This window comes from Erythrolamprus reginae, chromosome 2 (assembly GCF_031021105.1).
Source record: "Erythrolamprus reginae isolate rEryReg1 chromosome 2, rEryReg1.hap1, whole genome shotgun sequence".
NCBI lineage: Eukaryota > Metazoa > Chordata > Lepidosauria > Squamata > Dipsadidae > Erythrolamprus > Erythrolamprus reginae.
This window is the reverse complement of record NC_091951.1, coordinates 176,409,881-176,437,724: the sequence shown is the minus strand read 5'-3', so window position 1 is coordinate 176,437,724 and position 27,844 is coordinate 176,409,881. Positions and strand designations below refer to the sequence as shown.

At 40.7% G+C, this 27,844-nt stretch overlaps 1 protein-coding gene across 1 annotated transcript in view; it reads right to left on the bottom strand.

Annotated features, from left to right (window-relative positions):
• The window catches only part of CA10 (carbonic anhydrase 10), a 423,683-nt gene that overhangs the window by 228,832 nt on the left and 167,007 nt on the right, over positions 1 to 27,844 (bottom strand). The window contains exon 3 of the mRNA XM_070736011.1: positions 1,357 to 1,499. Within this exon, the coding sequence (XP_070592112.1) occupies positions 1,357 to 1,499 (143 nt within the window). The remainder of the gene's footprint in view (positions 1 to 1,356; positions 1,500 to 27,844) is intronic.

The window sequence follows — 27,844 nt, the reverse complement described above, 5'->3', positions numbered from 1 at the left end:
ACCCCATTCCTAGGAGATCTGTAATGGATCTATATAAGTGCACCATCTTGTCTACCATCCCTATCCTATTTGTTTATGTTCATACCATAACTGTCAGGCCTAACGTTATTATGTGAAGTTAGAAGTTGCCTGACACAGTTAGCAGAGAAGTTTCAAGTTTCAAGTTTTATTGGATTTATATGCCGCCCCTCTCCGAAAACTCGGGGCGGCATATAAATCCAATAAAACTTGAAACAGGAGGGGTGAGAGAGAGAGAGAGATTTATACCACCACACATTCCTTTACGCAGTTAACTGAACAAAGGAAGGAACCAGAAATCCCTGCACCGGATTGGTCCACATGATTGTACTTGTGGGTGTGGGGAGGTGATATGAACTTTAACCTGGATGAAATCATAAGGGAATTTTAGAGTTGGAATGACCGTGCTGAATCCAGAATAGCTTTGTTAATAAATCGAACTGTGTGTGAAAGCAAAAGGAGTGGAAATTGATTTATTTTTCAGATGCTATTTGGTTTGCTGACAATACCTATTATTTTGTACACATTTTGACAAACAAACAAATAAACAAACAAACAAACAAATAAATAAATAAAGCAGATCTAACAAAACTTTGGGAGATACAAAAAGAAACAAGATAGAGATGCCCATTCCTATCTTGTTTATTCTAGTTCTTGAAATAATGAATAGCAATGTAAGACAAGATGAGAAGTTTGTGGAAGTAAATATTAAAAAAGAAACGTATGACTTAAGGCTTTTTGCAGAGGTTGATTCTGAAAGTTCCTTTTAAGGGGAATTAAAATATTAATGGGCAAATGAAAAGAATTTGGTGCATAAACAGGTTTCAAAACTATTAAACAGAGAATGAAGATGTTAACAAAAGTATGAACTCAGGAACAAACAGAACTGATGAATAAATAGGGATTTAAGAGTGAGAAGAATACAAAATATCTGGGTATGACAAATATGAACTATATATTATTTCAAAATAACTATATCAGGATATGGAATGAAATTAATACATATATTTTAAAATGAAAGAATTTAAAATTGTAATTGTTGGGGAGAGAATTTCTGTGATGAAAATGAACGCCTTGCTGTTTTTGACAACTGAAGCACCATTTAATATTAGCAGAATGATATATCTAAGTAATAGTTTGTATTCATTTTAATCTTCCTTTTAAAAAATAATTGACAATTACACCCACACACATACATTTTTTAAAGAGCACAAGGACAGTACAAACACAAAATGAGTATCAGGAAGGAAGGAAGGAAGGAAGGAAAGAAGGAAAGAAGAAAGAAAAGAAAAGGTTAAAAATGTACCTTGTTATACTGACAAATAAACACAGCCTTACCTTTCTACCCCCTGTGTTTATCCGAAGTGGGGTAAGGAAGGGGTCAAAGATCATATGGCTGGTTTCTATATTGACCGGTGATTGCCGTTTTCCAACGGAGCAAAGATTCCAAGCTGAATTCACCAAACCCCAAAAGGAAGGAACTGTAATACAATAAAGAAAGGAATAAATTTATTTTGGCAAGGAAAATTTTAAAAAGAACTATTGCTGTTATACTCCATTTGAATTAGTAATCCCCATTGCCAAAAGAGGTGCAATTTATTTCTGGGACACAAAAAACAGGAGAAACAAAGAGATCCCATTCTGGACTGGAAGAACCAGAAAGTGGTCCTTATCACCTATACCAGTCATGGTGAACCTATGGCACACGTGCCACAGGTGGTACACGAAGCCATATCTGAGGGCACACAAGGCATTGCCCAATGTCAGCTCCAGCACACATGTGCGTGCTGGCCAGCTGGTTTTTGGCCTTCTTTTTGTCCATTTTTGCTGAAGCCTGGGGATGGCGAAAACAGCCCAATGCGCCAACCTGATTTTTACTTGTGTGCATCACCCCAGCCTCCTTTTTGCTGTCACAGGTCTTCAGGAATATCTTCAGCTTTGGATAATTGCAGCCAGGCCTCCCCCACCTTGGCCCATTTTTTCTGCAGCTGGCAAGTCTTCTCTGAAGGCCTCTGCAGCCAATAACAGAGTTCCAGATTGATCTGGAGCTCTGTTATTGGCTCGAGAGACCTTCAGGAAAGGACTTTAGGAAAGGCCTCTGCAGCTGATAACAGAGGGGAAGGCATTGCATTATGGGTGTGGCTATGTGTGCTCATGCTTATCACACAGGCACTCACCCTTTTGGCACCTAAGCCAAAAAAGATTCACCATCACTGACCTATCCTGATGATCCAGTTATTGGACTGAGATTCCCATGCTCATTTTTTTTTAAAAAAAACAACAACCTGCCTTACCGAGTACAGTACAATACTTCGCATGCAGCATGGCCTTTAGCAAATTCAATGGTATAAGAAGGGATGAAGACATATAGTCCTCAGCCTATATCAAGACAGATGCCCAAGTGTTCTGTACATGTGTTGGTTGGTTCTAGTCTTCTTTTAAAACCAGAACCTTTGTGCATTACAGTATTTCATTAGCTCTAAAAAAATAGCTGACTGCACCCATTGATTTCAAAACAGGCCTTCAGTTCCCAGTTCAATCACGGGAAGACAGAAATACTTTAGCAAGTGCTTTTAAGATAGCCACAAAGAACACATTCCGTCAAACCATCCAGCGATGTTGTCACTTGACAATAGCTCTAATAGGGAGCCTTTTAAAAAGCAAAGCCAAGAGGCAGTCTTTTTCTGATACTTTAATATGACCGAGCTCTATGAGATCCATTTCCCACAAACCAATTCATTTGTTCAATGCTTGTTCTAACATCAATCAAGCTCAGAAAATTAATTTCCACTTCACTTCCTTTCACTTGTGCTAACTTGCTGATCCTCCCTTCTCTCCCAGCCCCAAAAAGAAACAGCCTTTGAGCATAGAAATGATCACCGTGCTTGGTGAAGCAGCAGAACTTTGACAATGGTAGACCGGTCATCAGGCATAAAATCATCAATTTTTGACGTAAGGGATATCATGATCTCAAGGGAAGCAGAGCTGTAGACAATGGGTGTGGGAAATGACCAAAAAGTTGTTTCATTCCAGAACTATTTCAAAGCGCAGAAGTTCCTCCAAAGGCAGATATATTATTGCAATAACACAGATTCAATAGCTCCACATTCAGATAAAAACATTTTTAAGCAGCTTCCTAATTTTACTGCTTATCTACTAATGATGTTAGAAGCTTCCCTGAGAAGGGCAGGTTACATAAATGCCCTTACATAAATAAACATAGACACTTTTAATTCCTAAGAAGGTAGACAAGATGAGGTTTAGAGTTGCACTGCTAATCATAGGGATCAGGTGGCATGTAAATCAGTGGATTTCCTAAAAGTTAAATGGATTACTAGATTGGCCCAAAAGGGGAAAAAAAATCCCTGCCCCAAATATTAGTGCAGCCAGCATTGTGTTGTATTCTTGACACTTTTCCTTCAGAATGGAAGACTCAGCAGTTATATGTACTGTTATACCTTTTCAAATGCATAATATTCCTAGACATTTGCTTAATAATATTCACTTGGTTGAAAGCAAATTCAATTAGATTCAAGATGTGACAAAGCTATAAATTGTAAGAGTTGTTATAACAAGACATAGCCAGTCATTGCTTGGCATTCTAAGCAATAACTCACCATTCTAGAGAACAAGCAAGAAGGAAAGAATAGGAAGAATAAGAAACCAAACATATCCTCACAACATCTATTAGCCATTTCCAAGATTTATAGCATCTTTTGGAGCCAACCATCCAGAAAGTCTGTCTTCATTATTAATATATTGCAAAAATGATGTTTGGATTACTCAATTAGATGCTATAAATCAACTGTATAGAAATGGCTGATAACAACAAAACATTATTTTGTTAAAAGTTTCAGAATTTCCTAATGCGGTGAAAAGACCAAATCAGCAGGGCTGCTTATATAATGTCACATAATAGCTACAGTATATATAGCCAAGTCTCCAGATATATGGATTTACCACCAGAAGCAATTGGACTTTCATACAATTAGCAGTCTTAGTTGTGAATTAATTGCCTATACCAGCGTTCTCAAATTTTGTGGCCTGACTGGGGTGGGGTGGGTGAGGAAGGGAACCAGGCTGCATGAGTGGTGTGCTGGTATGCACATGCAGGCACAGCTCCAATCGCATGAGTACCAGGGCGGCATGACCCGGTAGTGAGCAGTGGCCCAGGAGTTGGGGACCTGTAGCCTACACAGTATTTTCATTCTTTGAATGACAGGTAACTCTTCACTTACAACCAAAGAATATTATTTCTGTGTCAACTCAAACTGCCCAAGGAGCTGCTGATACTGTTCTATAGAGGAATTATTGAGTCTGTCATCTGCACCTTTATAACTGACTGATTTGCTTCTGCAACCCAACATGACCGACACAGACTTCAGAGGATAATCAGAACTGCAGAAAAAACAATTGCTGCTAACCTGCCTTCCATTGAGGACTTATATACTGCATGATTCAAAAACAGAGCCGTGAAAATATTTACTGACCCCTCACATCCTGGATATAAATTGTTTCAACCCCTACCCTCAAAACAATGCTATAGAGCAGTGTTTCCCAACCTTTTTTGAGCCGCGGCACATTATTAATATTTTCAAAATTCTGGGGAACACTGAAGGGGGGGCGGGGGGCGGGGCTAAAGAAAAGTTTGGACAAAAAAAAATCTCTTCCTCCATTTCACTCTATTTCTCCCTCCCTCTTTCTCTCTCTTCCTTCCCTTCTTTCTCTCTCTCCATCCCTCTTTCTTTCTTCCTCTTTTTTGCTCTTTCTCTCTCCCTCCTTCTCTCCCTCCATGTCTTTCCCTCTCCCTCCTTCCCACCTCTCTTTCTCTCTCTTGCTTTCTTTCCCTCTCTTTCTCTTGCTTTCTTTCTCTCTCATTCTCTCTCCCCTCCTTTTTCTCTCTCTCTCTTTCTCTCTCATTCACCATGCCGGCATCAGAGAGAAAAAGAAAGAGAGAGAGAGAGCTGGAGAGAGAATGGAGGGCGCCGTTGTCTTCGCCTCCGCCCGCCGGCTCTGCAGCTAAGAGGCAACAGCAGCCATCAGCCTCCTCGCCCTCCCAGACGTTCCCAGCGCCCAGCCACACGCCGCCTCCCGTTAGCCCGGCTGACCTTTCCCTGCTGCCGTTTTCTCTTCAATGTGCAAAGCCACACAGTCCCGGACTCCCGGATCGCTCGCTTTTCCGGCCAGCAAGCGTGGCGCGGCGCTTTCCTGGGCAGATGGCTTTGCTGACCGGAGAAGCGAGCGATCCGGGAGTCCGGGACTGTGTGGCTTTGCGCCATGAAGAGAAAACGGCAGCAGGGAAAGGTCGGCTGGGCTAACGGGAGGTGGCGCGTGGCCGGGCGCTGGGGACATCTGGGAGGGCGAGGGGAGCCGGCGGGCGGAGGCGAAGACAACGGCGCCTTCCATTCTCTCTCCGGCAGCGAAGGAGAGGGGGCGGATCACGCCCCAAGACAGGAGGCGGCGGCGGAGGAGGAGGAGAGTGGGCGGATCGGGCGGGCAATGGAGCAGGGCAGAGAAGCCAGGGGCGCGTTTGGCCAGAGGCACCGTGGGGAGGCAGGGGCGGCCGCGGCTCCCTTTACTCCTACTGCCGGACCTCCCCGCCCCTGCCTCCTTTTTCCCGCCTTCCTTCTTTGGGGCCCAGCCGGAAACAGCTGCATCGGGCTGCGAGTGGAAGCTCCAGGTCGGAGGCACTGGCGGTCCGGCACTGGCAGTGCCCCGCCCACCTGGAGCTTCCTGCAGCACACCTGACCGTGTCTCGCGGCACACTACTGTGCCGCGGCACACCGGTTGGGAAACGCTGCTATAGAGCACTGCACACCAAGATCACTAGACACAAGAACATTTTTTTCTCGAACGCCATCACTCCGCTAAACAAATAATTCTGTCAATACTGTCAAACTATTTACTAAGGCTGCACTATTAATCTTCTCATTTCCCAAGACCCATCTCCTTTCACTTATGACTGTAACTTTGTTGCTTGTATATACAGTGATCCCCCGGTTATTGCGTTCCCGACCATTGCGAACAGGCTAATTTGCGATTTTTGAACCCGGAAGTCAAAACACCATCTGCGCATGCGTGCCCTTTTTTTCTATGGGCACGCATGCGTAGATGGCGCCGGGCAGATCAGCTGCTGGGCAGCTTCCCTAGGTCTTCCCCCTCTTGGCGGGCATCAGCGAGGAGTTTCCCCACCGCCCACGCAAACTCCTCGCTGCTGCCGCTTCGCTCGGGCCGCTTCCCAGCTGAGTACTCAGCTGGGAAGCGGCCCGAGCGAACGGCTTGTCCGCAGCCTGCCTGCCCGCGCGCCCGCAGCTCGCCCGCCCTTCTCCCGCCCACGCCGTTCGCTCGGGCCGCTTCCCAGCTGAGTACTCAGCTGGGAAGCGGCCCGAGCAAACGGCTTGTCCGCAGCCTGCCCACGCCGTTCGCTCCCCCTCTTGCTGGCGGGAGGCGAGAAGCCCTCCCCAGCACCCGCTCGCCCGCCCTTCGCCGCTCGCCCGCCCTTCGCCCGGCCATCCGCCGTTCGCTCGCTGCTCACCCGGGTTCGGGAGGGTGCTGGCAAGCCGCCCATGCCGGCGGCGACGTTTTAAAACAGCCGTGCGGCTTTCCAATGAGTCCCGAAGACAAACGCGGAAGTTTGACGTTTGTCTTCGGGACTCATTGGAAAGCCGCGCGGCTGTTTTAAAACGTCGCCGCCGGCATGGGCGGCTTCCTAGCAGCCCCCCAAACCCGGGTTGGGGGTCCGGGGGGGTGCTGGTAAGCCGCCCATGCCGGCGGCGACGTTTTAAAACAGCCGTGCGGCTTTCCAATGAGTCCCGAAGACAAACGCGGAAGTTTGACGTTTGTCTTCGGGACTCATTGGAAAGCCGCGCGGCTGTTTTAAAACGTCGCCGCCGGCATGGGCGGCTTCCTAGCAGCCCCCCAAACCCGGGTTGGGGGTCCGGGGGGGTGCTGGCAAGCCACCCATGCCGGCGGCGACGTTTTAAAACAGGAACCCCAATCTTCGGCTCCTCGCTAGCGCTGCGGGAGTAAAAACACCATCTGCGCATGCGCAGATGGTGTTTTTACTTCCGCAGCGCTACTTCGCGAAAACCTGATCATTGCTAGGGGTCCTGGAACGGAACCCTCGCAATGATCGGGGGATCACTGTATACAATTTATATTGATTGGTTCCAAATATGATTTGATTGCTTATTTATATCCGGACTTTTTATGATTCTTGAAGAACTTTTCTTTTCTTTTATGTACACTTAGAACATATACACAAAGAGAAATTCCTTATGTGTCCAATCACCCTTGGCCAATAAAGAATTCTGTTCGGTTCTGTTCTGTTCTATTCTGAGTTACAATGGCATTGAAAAAAGCAAGTATTGATCATTTTTCATACTTATGATAGTTGCAGCATTCCCTTGGTCACATGATCAAAATTCAGATGTTTCGCAATGACTCACATTTATGACAGTTGCAGTGTCCCAGGGTCATCGCAAATTGGAACAAAACACACTTGACAACTGTCTCGCTCAGCAGAAAGAAATTTGGGGTTCAACTGTGGTTTTAAGTTGTGGAGTAACTGTACCATATATTCCCTCAATCCCATAGAAACTGATTTAACCCAGCAAGGAAGATACTGGGAATTCTTATTTTTGAAGCAGTGTAAATTCACTTTTAAAGAGTGAATGAAGCAAACATGTTCTTTTTAAAAAACAAAGAAATATAGAAAAGTCCAAGGACCTTTCAGAAGAGATGCATACAAGCTAAGCCATCTCCCCTCCCCCGTGTTTCTTGCCTATATACCCCAGTATGAGACATCAATCTTTCCAAGAGTCACTCAAAGAGATAGCAATGAAACAACTTATCTGCCTTATTAACAGCCATTTCTTCCATTGTTTCAAGCAAGTGCTCTAATTTCCCTTCATCTTATTCAGTGGATAGGAAGAAGTCATTTAGTTTTGTGCCAACACTCAGCAGAGAGGAGACTTGCTTCTTCATTGTAGCTGCTGTTCTCCATAGTAGGTGGAGCTAGCCTCCAATGATACACCCTTTCTTGTAGGGTGGAGCTAGCTTCCAAGCCCCTCCCTTTAGGGAAAAGGGCTGGCACATACTGGCTAATTAATGCATATATCTAAGTACATCATAGACTAATAAAGGTTATATCCTTGTCAAGGAGTTGCACACAGAGTCTGACTTTCATCCCTCGTCTTGAAGAGGGGTGCCATTTATACGTTTTCAGATTCAGTCCTGATTGGCTAAAGGCAGTGTTTTCCCATCCTTAGACGCTAGCGCTATCCTATGAGAAAATGTGTATCAGGTAAGTACAACGCCCCTTTTATCAATTCAAAAGTTTTCAAACAGACTAACAAACAGATTATATTCAAAGAAGCCTCAGGTTGAACCCCCCCCCCCTTCAGCTAACCTAGGGTTAGCACAATGCTCTACAGGAAACAATGATTTTTAACAGATCACGAGGATTTTTCTTCATGTAGCTTTATGATGCGTGCAAACCTAAATTTAAAAAAAATGCTTTCAATCTCTCTTTCCCTTTTTACCCCAGTCCAAAGCATGATTTACAAAACTACAGCTGGCAAACCAAGAAGGTTGCAGAAAATGCCAATTAACTAATCAGAGCAGAATAGAAAAAGTTAAATTATCAATAAGGCATTGGACCATCACCAAAATATTTAAAAGCATCTTGAACAAGACACTAAGTTCCTACTTGTGGGGTGTAGGGCAGGTTGATTGCAATTGGTTTTATATGAGAAGGATTAAATTGAATTTAGCAGGGGAACAGGGCCTTCAGTGAATTAGATTGCCTGTTGATAAGAAAATAAATTAATCCATGTTATAACAGAGGCTGTACGTTGTGGATTTGAACATTTTTCTTTTCTTTTCTGTTGCACTCTATTCTTATTAAGGAAAGTAGAGAAAATACATACATTTCATTAGAAATGGGATGACTTTTGTTTCACGAATAATGGAAGGTGAGGACTTTTCCTGATGGGATCAAGGCCTCAATGTAGTAATCAATGTTTATATTCATCATACACATAGCCAACCTTCAACCTACTTGTCAGTTTAAACAAAGTACTACTACCACATGAAATCCACATGAAATCCAGTACTAACAACTATATTCTGTGCTAAATCTGATTCTGAGGGTCCCTGTCAGATTATTGAACAGATGAAAGAAGTCCAATCTACTACGTATTGCTTGTATTTTTCCCCACAATCCTAATGAAGACAATGATCTACGTATTTATTTTCACTTTACATGTCCTCCCAAAACGGTGTGGAAAAATAATGAAAAAAATAAAAATTAAACAAGTAGAATATGACCCTTAATACAAAGTTCATTTGAAAACTACTCATAAAACTCAAATCCTATGGCATCTCAGGATCCCTCCATTCCTGTCAAACAGACAACAAGTGGTCAAAATAGGAAGCACCATATCCACCCCCGTCCCAGTTAAAAGCGGTGTTCCCCAAGGTAGTGTACACCAACGCTCTTCATTCTCTACATCAATGACCTTTGCGATTACATCACAAGCAACTGTGTCCTCTTCACCGACGATGTAAAGCTCTTCAACACCACCTATAACACAACTACTCTCCAAAAAGACCTTGACGCTGTTTCTGAGTGGCCTAACACATGGCAACTTCAAATCTCAACTAGCAAATGCTCTGTCCTACACATTGGGAAGAAGAATCTGAACTCCAAATATGAACTGAATAATCAAATTATCACAGATAATCCCCACTCAGTTAAAGACCTTGGTATACTAATAACAAAAGATTTAAGTGCCAAAGCCCACTGCAACAATATAGCCAAAAAGGCTTCAAGAGTTGTAAACCTAATCCTACGTAGCTTCTGCTCTGGCAATCTCACACTACCAGAGCTTACAAAACTTTCACCAGACCCATCCTCGAATACAGCTCATCTGTTTGGAACCCATATCGCATCTCAGACATTAACACCCTTGAAAATGTCCAGAGATACTTCACCAGAAGAGCCCTTCACTCCTCCACTCGAAATAGAATACCCTATGAGACTAGATTTTCAATCCTGGGCCTAGAAAGTTTAGAACTAAGATGCCTTAAACAAGATCTAAGTATTGCCCACAAGATCATATGCTGCAACATCCTGCCTGTCGGCGACTACTTCAGCTTCAACCACAACAAAACAAGAGCACACAACAGATTTAAACTTAATATTAACCGCTCCAAACTTGACTGTAAAAAATATAACTTCAGTAACCGAGTTGTCGAAGCGTGGAACTCATTACCAGACTACATAGTGTCATCCCCAAACCCCCAACACTTTACCCTTAGATTATCTACGGTTGACCTATCCAGATTCCTAAGAGGTCAGTAAGGGGCGAGTATAAGTGCACTAGAGTGCCTTCCGTCCCCTGTCCTATTGCTCTCCTATATCTCCTATACCTTTCTTCTATTCCTATATCTCTTCTTCTATTCTTTCAATGATATGTTCTATTACTATACTTTCTTTTCTATTATTTCTTAGATATATTTTACTATGAGTATCTCCTCTATAACCTTCATCATGTATTTTACTATGTGTATATAGATATATACCCACTAAAACCCTCATTGTGTATTGGACAAAATAAATTAAAAAAATAAAAGTACTCTAAAAAGAAGTAGGTCTTAGTTGTAACTCAGAAAGGGTATTGGTAAATAGGCATGGCTTCAACTGTCAAGTAAAATATGGCAAAGGAAAGGCCAGTTGTAATCCCCATGACTAATCAGGATTCTCCTAGATAAGGGATCAGCAACCTGAAACACTCAAGCAGCCACTTGGGTCTGTTTCCCACAGAAAAGAAAACACTGGGAGCCACAAAACCCTTTTGACATCTAAAATGAAGATAACAGTGCATTTTTATTTTTTACCTTTATGCTATGTATAAAGAAATATATGTATATGATGCATTTATGAAATCAATGAGCTGCTACAGAGAAAGTTTTTATTTCTGCATGCAACAAAAACATGTTGAAACCCACCCACCCACCCACCCAAAAAAAAAGATGGGTCCAAAGGCTCAATAAATCATGTGCTGGTGAGTGTCGCAATTTGGTGGTTGTGACACATTTTTTGAGTGACAGGAAAACCTTTGATGCTTTGAAAGATAGAGACTTTGGAGACTTGCTTGGACATTGCTACCACAATGCTTTGACTCAGAGGGGTTACAGGTCCAATTATATCCAAATGTCTTTCTTACCTGCAGAGTAACTTGGAATAAAAGAAGCCACTATCTCTATCCTGAATTGCTAAACCTTGCTTTCCAGAATCTCCTTTAAGCTAGGATGGACTCATCGCAGGTCATCTAGTGATGGTTCAAAACAAACAGGGATTTTCTACTAGCATATTTTAAATACATAGTGTACTTTTTTATTATTCCTATATTGCATTTGAAAGACTGCTAGAAGACTTTCTGACTGCTTGTTTTTAGAAGTGCAGACCCACATCCTCATTTCCCCCCATTTATTTTTCACAAAGTTCCAAATGGCGAGTAAACAAAGTTATTCCCAAATCTATTTTGTTTTCTTTTGTCATTATTGCAATCTGAGGAATTAATTATTTCTTAGAGAGAGCTAAACAGCATGCCTCCAATTTGGATTTTGCACAAACACAAATAGCTATAAAAAGTGGGGCTTGAAAGTCAATTAAATAATAAGTGTCATTTATATTGCATTCAGTTTTGGTCTCCACGATGTAAAAAAAGATGTCAAGACTCTAGAAAGAGTGCAAAGAGCAACAAAAATGATGAGGGGACTGGAGGCTAAAACATATGAAGAATGGTTGTAGGAACAGGGTATGTCTAGTTTAATGAAAAGAAGGACTAGGGGAGACATGATAGCAGTGTTCCAATATATCAGAAATTACCACAAAAAAGAGGGAGTCAAGCTAGTCTCCCTAGCTTTCTTCCAGAAGTTGTGAATGCTGCAACACTGGAAGTTTTTAAGAAGATGTTGGATAATGATTTGTCTGAAGTACTGTTGAGTTTCCTGCATAAGCAGGGGGTTGGACTAGAACACCTCCAAAGTTCCTTCCAACTCTGTTATTCTATTCTGTTCTGTTTTACTCTACTAAATTGGTTTAAAGTGTATTACAGGGACTGGAACATATTGACTAACAGAACAAGAAAGAAAACTTAGTTAACCAGCCCACTTTTATTTTCCCTACCCCAAGTAAATTAATAATACTTTCTGCTCACCTTAAGAATACCTTGAAGTACATACATGTAGTCCTCAACTTACAAGCAGTCACTTAGTGAACATTCAATGTTCTAATAACTCCGCCCACCCAAAAGCATTTATGACCTATATTCAAAGTTCTGATTGCTAGTTTAATCCATAACCATGTGATCACATTTGGGCACTTAGCAACTGGTCCAAAATAAGAGCCATTTGCAGCTTCCCATGGTTATGAGACTATAATTTAGGGGGGGGGTGTTTGGGGGGTGTTGTGTTTACTTCCAGTTACCAGGAAAAAAATGCAACACCCATTGAAGATAATGAATTTATATCACAACTGTTGTTTTGCTTAATAACCATGGTGATTTACTTAATAACCATCATTAAAAAACTATCATATATGATGACCTACTTAATGACCCGCACAACTTAAAGCTGTACTTCCAAGCTCAGTTACAGTGTTAAGGTGAGGACTACCTGTGTCCTAATAGAAGACCACAAATATCTCCATGCAAAATATGTTTTAAAGGCTGAATAATATCCCTTATTAGACTACTGAAAGAAAGGAGAGAATGGGATGGTCTGACCATGCTACTTATGCTGATGAAAAAATATAACCCCCCCCCCCAATGTTTTTTGATGGGTTCCTATCCTTAAGTTTTGACATGCCTCATTGTTTTTTTAAAAAAATATTTTTTATTAAAGAAATATTTTACAAAATAAAAGTAATACAAATTTAAGGAAAAGGAAAGAAAAGTAAAAGAAAAGTGATAAGTACCTAGAAAAGAAATGAAAAAGGAAAAAAAAGATCTTTACAACACTTATTTTTTTTCCTTTGTCCCTCAAGGTACATCATGGATTCCTTCTTTCCATAGTCAACCCTTTCCAATCATTAAACCCATAAAACACAAGTTCATTTTTTCCTATTTTCAGCAACAAGTTCATAAATGATTTCTAGTCGCTAACAAATGCAGTTATTGCCTTTTTGGCATTTTGTTTTATTAGTGGTTGTAAAGTTATAAAGAAGATTCCAAAAAACACTCCAAAAAAACCCCATGAAGAAGTTTACTTTAAGTTCTACAGTCCATATGTTCTCAGAAAGCAGTAACATTCTGTGGGCAGCATAAAAATTTAATAAACAAACAAATGGGAAAATAAACATTTCCCTTTCCTTCCCAGTGTAGTACTGCAAATGTGACTGTAGCTATCAGATTCATGCCTAGTATACAGGTTTATTCCAGCCTTCATTGGTTCCAATCAACTATTATAATTCCAATTTTTGGAATTATGGAGGGGGGGGGGGAGAATGACAATTCAGAATATATCTCCCGATCACAGATTAGAATCTACATAAATACTTTCAGACTTTTAACATTCGCCTTGCATACTTAACATTTTTGTTCCTTTAGAAAATGAAATCCAACATAAAACAAGGATGAGAAAAAGGTACTCAATTCAAGCATGGTATCATCAAAGCAAACCTTATGGCCTGAGTTAGAGAGATACGTAATCTATTTTACATTGTGGTTACAAAGATAGAACATGAAAAAGAAAAAAGGGGAAATGCCCAGGAGTCTATATAATAAGCGAAATAAATGTAAGCTGCTAAAGGTACTGGACAGATAAAAGGTACATTCATTTGTATTTTTTAGAAGTCACTTAAAATGTATCCCATATATACTAGAGGGATGGCTACATGAGGACTGTGGGCTCTTATCTGCACTGTCCATTTACACAACTTTGAGAACTAGTATGACCTTCACCTCTTCTTGCCTGTTCACTTGGTGAGTTCTTTTGATTGATTGATTGATTGATTGATTGATTTGTTAAATTTATTTGCTGTTTATCTCACATTGGGCCTGCTCTAGGTGGCTTATAAAAACAAAAGAGAAGAAATTTAAAAAGTGTAAACACAAATAAAACAATAGAATAAACAATGATAAAGAACACAACGAGAATACATCCATATGATCATCGAAAAGATGGGCAGGCAGATAGTAGTGGTGAGTAAGATTGGGGAGTAGAGGCTGCCATCAATCCAATTTGCAGAGACTAGTATTATCCTCAAACTTTCACTCCCAGAGCTTCATCCAGAGGTGGGTTTCAGCAGGTTTTGACCAGTTCTGGAGAACCAGTAGCAGATTTTTTGAGTAGTTCGGAGAACCAGTAAATACCACCTCTGACTGGCTCTGCCCCCATCTATTCTCTTCTTCCCGAGTCCCAGCTGATTGAGCGGAAATGACCTTACCCTGGAGTGGGGAGGGATTGGAAATTTTACAGTATCCTTTTCCTGCCATGCCCACCAAGTCACGCCACAACACCAAGCCATGCCCACAGAACTGGTAGTAAAAAAAAAAAATTGAATCCCACCACTGGCTTCACCACCTAGTTTAGAAGATCTCTTTCCTGTCCTCCAGCCACCAAAGGCATGGTCACAGTTCCTAGGAAAAAACACTGTTTGTAAAAGGTGAAGTTATGCTGTTCTTTCACCATTCATAGCTTTATAGTGTCATCTCAATTGCTCCAACTTTTCAGCCAAGCAATATTCCCCAAAAGGTGGAAAACATGGAAGAGGTGCATGCCTTAATCTACTTTATTCTCTTTCTGTGTGGAGTGGAGGCGAGGAGGCTGTTACTCCAGGAGTGATTAGTGGCTGCTACGCTGGTTTCAATTTTTGGATTGATCTATCGGTTAATGGTAACAAAGTCTGATTGATTGATGGTCATGATCTCTCTGTGTTTTCTGCATTCTGAGGGCGGCAGAAATACATTTTAGCACAAGGAATGTTAATTTCTCTCCATTTGTATAGAGTATTTGAAGAAATGACAGCCTTACAAGGTAGTGCAGACAGGAAGCATGTCCATATGATGTTAATTATACTCTATTGAAGTGGTCCTCAACCTGGAGGTTGGGACCCCTTTGGAGGTCGAACAACTGTTTCACAGATATTGCTAAGATCATGGGAAAAGACAAATTTCCCACGGTGTTAGAAGCTAAAGCTTCTATTCTGGCACCTTGGGACATATTTATACGATCCAATCAATCAGGTGTTTACAATGGGGGTGTCCCTCTGACCTTCCTGCCAATCAGTTTAAAGCTCTGTTGGGAAAATTGGCACTAGACTTATGGTTGGGGGTCACCACAACATGAGGAACTGTATTAAGGAGCCGCAGCATTAGAAAGATTGAGAACCACTGCTCTATTGTAATGTTACATTAAAAGTATTTTGCAAGTTTGCAAGTACAGTGGTACCTCAAGATACGAACCCCTCGTCTTACGAACAACTCGTGATACGAACCAGGGGTTCAGAAAAATTTTGCCTCTTCTTACGAACTTTTTTCGAGTTACGAACCGGCATTCGGAGACTGCTGGGAAGCTGCGCGGCTGTTTTAAAAGGTGACAGCCAGGCGGCGGGGCTTCCCAGAAGCCTCCCGAACGCCGGTTCGTAACTCGAACAAAGTTCGTAAGAAGAGGCAAAATTTTGCTGAACCCCGGGTTCAGTTCGGGAGGTTGCTGGGAAGCCCCCCAGGCCGGCTGCGACCTTTTAAAACACCCGCGCCGCTTCCCATCTGTCTCCTGAAGCCGAACGCTAAAGCCGAACTTCTGCGTTCGGCTTCGGGAGACAGCTGGGAAGCGGCGCGGCTGTTTTAAAAGGTCGCAGCTGGCCTGGGGGGCTTCCCAGCACCCCCCAAACCCCGAACCCGGGTTCAGGGGGGTGCTGGCAAGCCCCCCAGGCCGGCTGTCACCTTTTAAAACAGCCGCGCGGCTTCCCAGCAGTCACCAAAAGCCGTTTTTTTTGCGGGGGTTTTTTTGGTTGCACGGATTAATTGACTTTACATTGTTTCCTATGGGAAACAATGTTTCGTCTTACGAACCTTTCGTCTTACGAACCTCCTCCTTGCACCAATTAAGTTCGTATCATGAGGTATTACTGTACATTCCCTGCCCCCTCCTATCATCTTCACAGCCCAAGAAACTAAGCGGATTCCTTCTGGAATGTTTGCCACATCCACATACCTATTGCAGACTAAGCTACCTTTATCTGACCATTCCTTTTGCTATGGCTCTTCCTGTTGCCTCCCAAGGTAATGACCACATAGTATTACAGATAGTCCTTGAATTATGACCATAACTGAGCTCAAAATTTCTAGTGCTAAGCAAGGCAGTTGTTAAGTGAGTTCTGCCCCACTGTATGACTTCTCTTGTCACAGTTGTTAAATTAATCACTACACTTGTTTACACTTGTTAAATCAGTAGCGCTGTTCTTAACTGAATCTGGCTTCCCCTATGATTTTGCTTGTCAGAAGGTCGCAAAAGCTGACTGGATAACCCTGGGACACAGTAACTCTCTTAAATATCAGCCAGTTGCCAAGCATCTGAATTTGGATCATGTGACTATGAATAGTTGCAACAGTTGTAAGTGTGAAAAATGATCATAAGTCACTTTTTTTCCCTATGCTATTGTAAATTTGAATGGTCACTAAATAAATATTTGTAAGTTAAGGACAACCTGTGCAAGAATAGATTCAGGAAATATGTTCTTTATCAATTTCTGAACTATACATAGTTCTACATAATCTATCTATATAACAGTCCTGGTGGCACATAGTTAGAATGCAGTATTGCAGGTTAACTCTGCCCGTAGTCTGGAGTTCAATCCCGACAGAGCTCAAGGTTGACTCACGGTTGACTCAGCCTTCTATCCTTCTGAAGTTAGTAAAATGAGGATCCAAATTGTTGTTGACAATATGCTGACATTTGTAAATTGCTCAGATAGTACTGTAAAGCACTATGGAGTGGTATATAAGTCTAAGTGTTATTGCTGTGTATATCTAAAATAAGGTGCATATACAATATCTACGTATGCTGTTGGAGAAGACTTGAGAATACCATGCACAACCAAAAATAAGTAAAAAAAACAAATGGATCATTGAGCAAAATCAACCTGGATGTTTCACTCGAGGCACAAATGATCTAGCTGAAATTATCTTACTTCAGACAAATTATGTGAAAACCTAAGTCTCTGGAATGCTGGGAAACGTGGAAGGGAAGAGAAAAGAACCAACAAATGGTAAAAAGGTGGACAGACTCAGATACAATACCAATGAGGTTTAATTTAAGAATATGTCAATGGATTGAGTTAGTTTCTTTATAAATGTTTTTTTGCTCTTTGGCTTCAAATTAATAAAGCTAATGTATTATTATTGATGTATTACTTTTTCTTCTGTGTATTATATTTCATCACTGCAAATTACAAATACATATATATGCATGCACACAGAGGTATTATGACAACTTAGCTTTGAACAGACATGGGATGCCAAGGGATGGAGTTAGGGAGGGCAGAATCAGGTGGAAGAGAAAGCAATGTGGAAATGATCTTTACAGATCACTTCAAAACCCCTCCAGGAAGCACCTGAGATCTACAGTATAATCCATCCAGTCCTGCAGCTTTGTGTCTCTGATTCTAAAGGATGTTATTGTGATGTTTATCTCTTTCAAAATTATACTTGCTTACTGTTTCTTCTGATAGTAGCCCCACAAGCAATATACAGAGGGTGTTGCAGATTAAGTATTTAAGATAGAGGCAAGTCTTTCAAAACATGAGAGCTTTTTCAACAATGGAAATATTTAGGAGTTCATTGAATGAAACCTTTCTTGGAGCTTTTCAAGATCAAGATATATTGAGTTATAAATAACAGTTCAGGTTTATGGATTATTTGGCTTATCTAAATCTGTATTGGAGCATGAAACCCACTACCTCCTGTTAGAGATGGGAATTGATTCAATAAAATAAGAAGTCATGAGAGTAAAGATACAATTTTTAAGGAATGGGAAAGCATTCAGCAACCTGAAGCCCCCTAGCTATTTTGATTTCAATTCCTTTAATCCCTGTGGAGGATGGACATAGTAGACAGTTTACATAATTTGACAGAGTCGCTGTATGAGTTGTGCAGCTACAGAAAATTGTTCAATCAATCAATCAATCAATCAACTAAGCAATCAATCAATCAGGATAAAAAACACCAGGTATGTTAATGAAACTCTCATAGCTGTTCTCCAAATTTTGACAGAAACATGGATGGATATTTTGTTGGTAGGGTGGTTAGAATGCAGTATTGCTAACTCCGCCCATAGTCTGGAGTTTGATCCTTGACTTAGCCTCCCATTCTTCCAAAGGTCAATAAAATGAGGATCCACATGGTTGAGGATAACATGCTGACATTGTAAACCACCCATAGAGCACTATGGGATGGTACTGTGTATTGATCTAAGGGCTATTGCCATTGCTACTTGCATCATTCTCTAGCATAAATGATAACTTTTATAAGGGATATTATCTCTCTCTAGTCTATAGCTGTTTCTCTAGCAATATTGGAACATAGGAAATTCTTTAAATTATCTCTACTACTAGCCAAAAGTTGCACCAAAGATAGGTATTTATACAGAGAATGGAATAATTTCCTTTGCATTTGCCCTAGATTGCTACCAGATTCAAACTGGTATCACAAAAAAGAAAAAAGAAAAGAAAAGAAAAGAAAATAAGTTTTAAAACCCCCCAGCTTCTTCTGCATTGCTCTGTGTATGTCAACAACACAGTCTTTGTAACTCCCCATAGTTTTTGGTATGCCACAATCAAATTTCCTAGATTATCTGGGGGTTTGAATAGATGGATATAATCTTTTCAGCTTCCAAAATTGTGTCGTATAATCCTTTATATACAATGGCATAACTGGTAAAATCCAATCAGTGCCTAATTCAACCAAGGATAATTAGGATGATGGGTTCAGATGTTAGTGTTTTTTAATTTGTTGGCATTACATTAGAGATGCAACTTTTTGCTTAATTGGAAGAAAATGACAATCCATCTCCCCAAAGAGGATGCCTTTTAAAATTCTGTTTATTCTATAAAACTGAGTATTTGAGATTGGAAAAAAGGAATGGGAAAAGAAAGGCTTACTTAAGATCATCTAAACTGGGGCCAATTTAGTTTACTTTTTTTCTGGTTTTTTTCTACAAGGAATTCTAAAAGTGCTGAAACTCAAAATATTCATTTAAATAAGAAGAAACCAATTTAGTTAGGCTTATTCCATCAATTGTATATGGAATTCTCTCTGTGTTTATGTTTGTGTTGTTCTTCTATTTTCCCTTTTCTTATTAAAATACTTTTTTGACATCTAGATTTATCATTCATTGGCTTAAAAGAGAAATTTCTTATTAAAGTTTTTCCCCCCATCTGATCTCTTACATAACACATGGTGTGGTGTATGAAGCTTATTAAGATCAAAAACATTTCTTTTGCACATTATCTGAAATCAGATGAATAGCGAAGTTGTTCTAGGGTCTAAAAACTCCCTAATCAGACAGATACAGTTGTTTCAAGAGTTTCAGGCTGAATTTCATTAGAGAACTTTTGGAAGAAGTGGCTTGTCACTGAGGTTTTAAATTTCTGTTTCTACTAAATCTTAACACAATAACCAAGGAAAGGGAAACATTTGCTACTAATAAAATTGTTATACTTGTCTGTGTATTTTTTACAGGAGTGGCATCCATTCCTATATGGAATTAACCTCTCTTTTAGCAAAGGCCAACACTCCTTTCTAAATATGAACATAGAATCACAGACAAGCTTCTATTGTCCAACTCTCCGCTCAAGCAGGAGACACTACCATTTCAGACAAATGTTTGCCAAATCTCTTCTTAAAAAACCTCTAGTGATGGAGCACACACAACTTCTGGGGGCAAGCCATTCCACTGATTAATTGTTCTTACTATCTGGAAATTTCTCTTTAAATCTAGGCTAGCCATTTTTCCTCCCCTGTTTCATGTGATGTATTGGTGATGTGAAGGGGGAACAGGTGTGTTAAATTTGATGTTATCACTCTCACTCTCTCTTTTTTAATTTTTTTAAAAATTAAATTTATATACATATCTATTGCTCTCACTCTCTTATAATAGTCATTGGACCAGCATGGTACCTCATGGCAATGAACTCTCTGAGGATCTGAAAAAAAGAATTGTTGCTCTACATAAAGATGGCCTAGGCCAGGGGTAGGCAAAGTTGGCTCTTCTATGACATGTGGACTTCAACTCCCAGAATTCCTGAGCCAATCATGCTAGCTCAGGAATTCTGGGAGTTGAAGTCCACATGTCATAGAAGAGCCAAATTTGCCTGCACCTGGCCTAGGCTATAAGAAGATTGTCTGAAGAAGATCTTGAAACTGAGCTGCAACATGATGGCCAATACAGGGGCTTAACAGGACAGGTTCCACTCAGAACAGGCCTTGCCACGGTGGACCAAAAAAAATGAGTGCCCGTGCTCATATCCAGAGGTTGACTTTGGGAAACAGACATACGAATGCTGTCAGCATTGTTGCAGAGGTTGAAGGGGTGAGGTGGGGGGGGGGTCAACCTGTCAGTGCTTAGACCATACTCCACACGCTGTATCAAATTGGCCTGCAGGGCTGTCATCCCAGAAGGAAGTCTCTTCTAAACATGATGCACAAGAAAGCCGATGTTTGCAGACGAGCAGACTAAGGACATGGACTTCTGGAACCATGTCCTGTGGTCTGATGAGACCAAGATAAACTTATTTGGTTAAGATGTCAAGCATGTGTGGTGGCAAGCAGGTGAGGAGTACAAAGACAAGGGTGTCTTGCTTACAATCAAGCATCAAACAGTTCATTGAGGGAACCATGAATGCCAGTATGTACTGTGACATGCTGAAGCAGAGCATGATCCCTGTTAGTACAAGGTACATGGTTGTTAGGGTTTGTTATTGTAAACTACCTATTGTAGTCCCTTGTACTATCACTTTAAATATTTTGGGCTGGTTCGCCATAAGAGGGCGCCAGTACTCCTTCCCTCAATGATGCTTTATCGCTCATTCGCTTTTGCTTTGCCTTGAGGGGGGAGTGTATTTGCTTAGTGCTTATTATATTGGATGGCTTAGTGCTTGTTATGGATTGTTTCTATTTTGTATATATGTAAATATTACTTATTAAGCATAACTAAGTCTGTCTTTTTCTTTGGCTTTACCACACATCCACACTCTATTAAATTTCTCTGCTCAGTGTATGTCAAAGGTCTCATAGCCTAGCTATACCGAGACATACCAACAATCCCCTCCAGGACAGTATTCCAACATGATAACAACCCCAAACCACATATCCAAAACAATCACTGTCTTGCTAAAGAAGCTGAGGGTAAAATTGATCAATTGGCCAAGCATGTCTCCAGACCTAAACCCTATTGAGCATCTGTGGGACATCCAGAAACAGAAGGTGGAGGGCACAAGGTCTCTAACATTCTCCAGCTCCATGATGTCGTCCTGGGAGAGTGGAAGAGAACTCCAGGGACAACTTGTGAAGCAGGGGAGGATTGCTCTTACTCCTGATACCAGTGCATTGTGCGCACAGCACGGGGAGTGTGTGTGCATCCTATGCGTGATTTTGCTTCCATGCATGTGCAGGAAGCAAAAATGCATGGAAATCTCACAAGGGGACATGTGCAAGAGATTTTGGTGATTTTTTGCTTTCTTTTTGCATGGAAGCAAAAAATCACTGAAATCTCTCTTGTGTGCCCCGTCATGAGATTTTGCTTCTGCTCATGCATAGGAAGCAAAAAATACCAAAAATTAAAGAAAAAAGATGGTGGCACCTGAAGGACTGGCACCAGAGCGGTTGCATGCAAATTGTGTAATCTGGCAGCTGCTATCGGTGTGCAACCGTCTACTGCACAGGTAGCAACCCATCTCTGCTGTGAAGCTCTGGTGAACTCTATGCCCAAGAGGGTTAAGGAAGTGCTGGAAAATAATGGTGGCCACACAAATTATCGACACTTTGGGCCTCATTTGGGGTATACTCACTTTTGTTGCCAGCAGTTTAGACATTAATGGCTCTGTGTTGCATTATTTTGACGGATCAGCATATTTACACTGTTATAGAAGCTGTATACTCACTAATTTACATTGTAGCCAAGTGTCATTTCTTCAGTGTTGTCACATGAAAAGATATACTTAAATATTTTACAAAAAGTGAGGGAATATACTCCCTTTTGTGACATAATGTAACTGCTATCCACCAGCTCAGTGGATCAGATAATTATCTAAAGGTGTTATCATCATTATTTCCTTTTAGATAAATTGAACAGAATTAATGAATGCAACACTTTGGTAATCTACACACAGCTCTTTTTTTTTGCTTTCTGTAGTTTCAACTTCCAATTTCAGTGAATTAGCCTTAGAATTTTATATTGGTTTCCAGGAAATGTATCCCAGAAATAATGGCTGTGTAAACACAGTTAAATTGGCTTCTATCATATTGGTGGACTTTTCAAGCAGCAAATATAAAAATCAACCCCATGAATTAGCTGAAACAGGCATCACATAAATTCTCTCCTAGATTTCTCGCATTCCAAACTGTGAGTGTATTTAAAGCCAGTTCTTTAGAGCCTGGAGAGATGCAGTATGCAATATCACATATCCATAAGAGATTCTCCAGCTTACACAGCTCCAGAACTATATTTGGAAACCTAAATACAGCTGCCTTTAATCAGCAGGTATTCCCCACGTCACATCTCCCCTATACATAGAGGGCACAAAAACAGCCATAAAGAACAGCCTCTGAGATGCTCCATTGCATCTTTCAGACCTTTGCTATCATTCATCGCTCATCACATTGCCCCCATCAAAGTCAGTGAAAGAAGACTCTTGCCCAGATTAAATGATTACTTGACTCGTAACCACAATTGAGCCAGCATTTCTGTTGCTAAGCAAGACATTTGTTAAGTGATTTTTGCTCCATTTTACGACCTTTCTTATCACAGTTGTTAAGTGCATCACTGCAGCTGTTAAGTTGGTAACATGGTTGTTAAGTGAATCTGGTTTCCCTGTTGACTGATTGCAAAAGGCAATCACGTGACCTCGGGACAGTATGACTGTGATAAATATGAGTCACTTGTCAAGCACCTGAATTTCTTCCATGTGACAGTGGGAGATGCTACAATAGTCGTATAATTTTAATTTAATTTATTTGATTTATAAGCTGCCCAGCTCCTCCCGGACTCTGGGCAGTGCACAACATTTTAAAATAATATAACAATTAAAAAACCCAACATTAAATCATTCATATCCATGTCCAGAGCTATATGGTATAACTCATCAGCCCCAGGCCTGCTGGAAAAGCAAAGTTTTCATGGCCTTTTGGAAGGCCAGGAGGGTGGGGTATAAGGCTGAAAAATGTCACGGGTTACTTTTTTCAAATCCGTTGTAACTTTGAATGAACTGTTGTAAGTCAAGGACTACCTATATCTGATTAACAATGCTCATCCACCTATTCAGGGGGGGGGGAAACCCCTCAGTCATCCCTACTTTGTCTGTTGTGAACAGAGGATTGACAAGTTCGGTATGGTATGTCATTTATGTTACATGGACAGAGAACCTGGCAGGAAATTGCATTTCAATACCAGATTGCCGTTATTGCAACCAAAGCATCGTACCATGATTAAATACTTTGGGATATTTTGTTCAATGCAGAGAAAAAACATCCAGGCTTTCAAATGGGGAAAAGTGATGGCAAGACTCAGACAATTTAGCTCTTGTGCCACCAGGGCAATTATATTAACACAGCCTCATCTCAACTGGTAACTGAAATGCATGAGTACTAACACAGCAAGTGTTCAGGATGGCAATGTGTACATTACAGCTAGTCCCTGGCTTATGAACACAATTGAGCCCAAAATGTCCATAGCTAAACAAGATACTTGTTAAGTGACTCTTGTCCTGTTTGACAACCTTTCTTGCCACAGTTGTTAAAGAAATCACCGCAGCTTCTAAGTTAGTAACACTGTTGTTAAGTGAATCTGGCTTCCCAAATGACTGTGCATGTCAGAAGGTGGCAAAAGGTGACAACATGATGCAACTGACATAAATACTGTATGTTTCAGAATATAAGACATACTGGAATATAAGATGCACCCTAGTTTTGGGGGAGGAAAATAGGGGGGGAAATCTGTTTAGAAGGTATTCGTCTATTTAGCATCCTTAGCTTCAGCACATTATTTTATCCCCTGGTTAGGGCTTTAAAAGATCTTAGCATAGCAATGAAAAAGCCTGCAAACTTGTAAGAGCTGGGAAGATCGTTAGCACCCTGTTAGGGCTGGAAAAAAACATTATCCGTTGACCCTGGACTTAATGAACACAGTGGACCCACACCAGCAGATGACATGGTTCCCCAAATCAATACAGATTGTGGAAATTTTTGCATCTCATTTGGAAACCAAGGACCCAGAGAATGGAGGAAAAATGGAGAGGCACACAGTGCAAGATGTTTGAAGTCCAATGTGAAGTTTCCACAGTCTGTATTGATTTGGGGAGCCATGTCATCTGCTGGTGTTGGTCCACTGGGTTTCATTAAGTCCAAGGTCAACACAGCCATCTACCAGGAGATTTTGGAGCACTTCATGCTTCCTTCCACAGACGAGCTTTATGGGGATGCTGACTTCATTTTCCAGCAGGACTTGGCACCTGCCCACACTTTCAAAAGCACCAAAACCTAGTTCAATGACCATGGGATTACTGTGCTTGATTGGTCAGCAAACTTGCCTGAACCTGAACCCCATAGAGAATCTATGGGGCATTGCCAAGAGAAAGATCGAGAGACATAAGATCGAGAACAATGCAGAAGATCTGAAGGCCGCTATTGAAGCATCCTGGTCTTCCATAATATCTCAGCAGTGCCACAGGCTGATAACTTCCATGTCACACCGCATTGAGGCAGTCATTGCTGTAAAAGGTTTCCAAGCCAAGTACTGAGTACATATGCATGCTTATACGTTTCAGAGGTCCGATATTGTTCTATGTACAATTCTTGTTTTATTGATTGCATGTAATATTCTAATTTTCTGAGATTGTGGACTTGGAGTTTTCATGAGCTGTACCCCATAATCATCACAATTATGACAAATCATGGCTTGAACTATCTTGCCTTGCATGTAATGAGTCTCTCTCATATACATTATGTTTTACTTTTTAAGTTGCATTACTGAAATAAATGAACTTTTGTACCCCATAATCATCACAATTATGACAAATCACGGCCTGAACTATCTTGCCTTGCATGTAAGGCGTCTCTCTCATATACATTATGTTTTACCTTTTAAGTTGCATTACTGAAATAAATGAACTATTCTAATTTTTCAAGTTTTAACTGTACTTCTTGTAGAGACTTTTTGGGGCCTGATTCTTTAAATAGCAATCTGCATGACCAAAACTTCACTCACCCTTAATGTGATTGCAGTACTGTCATATTTCTTAATAAACATTATAGAGTGTGGCTTTTGTATCAGTACAGGATAGTTAAATGAATACACTGGAGGGCTTCACAAAAAAAGAAAGACATAAAATGTAACCCAGCTCTTCCTTGTAATAGATAGGGAAAGCTTGAAAGAGTAAAGCAGGTGAAAGGAGATTTGCATTCAATTAAATTGACTGTAGCTTTTAATGACTTCATGGCTGGTGGAACAGTTTGGTCATTTTAATTATATCCATGCCTCAAAGGGCCATATTTTATAGCCCTGTGTTTAATATATCCCTGTGCATAAATTAGTCCTATGTACCAGGACTGCATCTCAGCTTTTCTCTGCTTTCTTTGCAAGAGCAACAATAAACCCCTCCTGGTAAAACCACCATGTTGGAACAGTTCTTGTTGTTCTGTTTAGAAGGAACTGCAGACTAACAGCTTTGCTTCCTTCGAGAGTCAGCAAAAACGGTTCGACCCACAGATTTCCACGTGCCCTAAACATATACATCTGCAAGCAGGTATATACTTATTATGAAGAATGTTTAACAATTCAGTATGCTTATCATCTTATTGTACAATAGTAGTTCTTTCAGGACAGAATTTTCCAGCTCAAAGTCCATATTGATATGTTATTAGCTTAGCATGGTTTAGCCAGCAATTTTAAATTTTAAAACTTTAGTCATATATAAATAATGACAATTTTTAATAACTAAATTTATAGGTAGTCCATCATGTTTTATATAATTTCACTGCTAACATTTCCACTCCTGAAACTATGAATTTGAATGTATCTATTCTCGTTAATTTCCTAATCCCACAATCATGTTAATTTTAAAGCTAGTGATGGGCGAACCAAACTCGCACAATTCAGGCCCGTACCAAATTTTACGGTGTTCGGTTATGCCGAACACGAACCCGAAATTTTTTGAAACTTCGGGCAAAGTTCGGGGTTGCGTTCGGAGCTTTGACATCACCGACAGGTTGCTAAGGACGCCAAGGTGATCACTTCCTGGATTCCATGGAATCCAGGAAGTGATCACCTTGGCGTCCTTAGCAACCTGCCGGTGATGTCAAGGCTCCGCCCCCGGAATCTCTTCGTGGGAGGGATTCCCGAGCTCCTTCAAAGGGAGGTTTTCACATAAAAATAAACATTGTTATTTTTACAAAAAAGGACGCCACAGCGGCACTGCAAGCAAAGGACGGTCCTTTCATGTAAAAATAAACATGCATTATATTGTTAATAACAACCATGGCAATTATTATCTTCATTATTAAGCTTTCTGCATCCTTCTTTGCTGATTCAACTAGTGAAAATGTTTGTCAGCCTGCATCTGTTTATAGGTGATTCATCATGTTTGAGATATGGACATAAAAAGGGCAGCCTTGTAATTGTGGGGGTGGGGTGGGGCGGAAAATTCTTCAACTACATTCCTAGAGTAGCTACTATTATTAATCATTCATGTAACTCTACAAGTGCAAAGCATTTCACAACTATGAAAAATAAACGAAAATGGGAGGAAGGTATACTTAATCCCATAACCCCATTCAGACTTTATAGATTTAAAGCCAAGTTTTAATTGGAGAGAAACCAAGTATTACTGTGGGGAAATGCCAGGAGGAGACGGATCACGATCTTTCTTCCATTGATTGATATTGTCCTATAAGTATCCCAATATCATCTACTCCATAATAATTCTCCCTGGGACACAAGCAAACAAACTAACAAAACCTTTGGCCTATGTCCTGTGAATGGTGAACTGTGTCCCCCACCCCACCACACACACATCTTATGCAAAATGTACAGCTGCATCTTTTTTCAATATAGGCAACAAAACCACCTTGAAATATCTGTGTATCATGCACATTTGTTTCTTATCACCACTATCATTGATCACCTACATTGAAAGAATAAGCAAAAATGCTAAGGCCAGGAAGGAAAATAATATCAATGAACTGCTCTTTGCAGATGATCAGGCATTGATAACGAGTACAGCTAAAGAAGTGCAACAACATCTCATGTCCATGAAGCAATAATGTAAGACAAATAATATGGAAATTAGTTAAATAGAAACAGAAGTAAGGGTAATCAAAAAGAAAAGAATATGCTAAGCTTAGAAATAGCAGGAACAAGCATAAAACAAGAATCAGAGTTCATACATTTGGGAACAACAGTTACTGAAGATGGAAAAAGGGACAAAGATGCAAAAAGCAAACCAAGTATTGGGATAGCTAGCTCCACCCCTACAGCATACGGCAGTTCTGATTAGTACAAAGAAGCATCTCACACAAAGCATGTTCATCCCCACCTCAAGTTACCA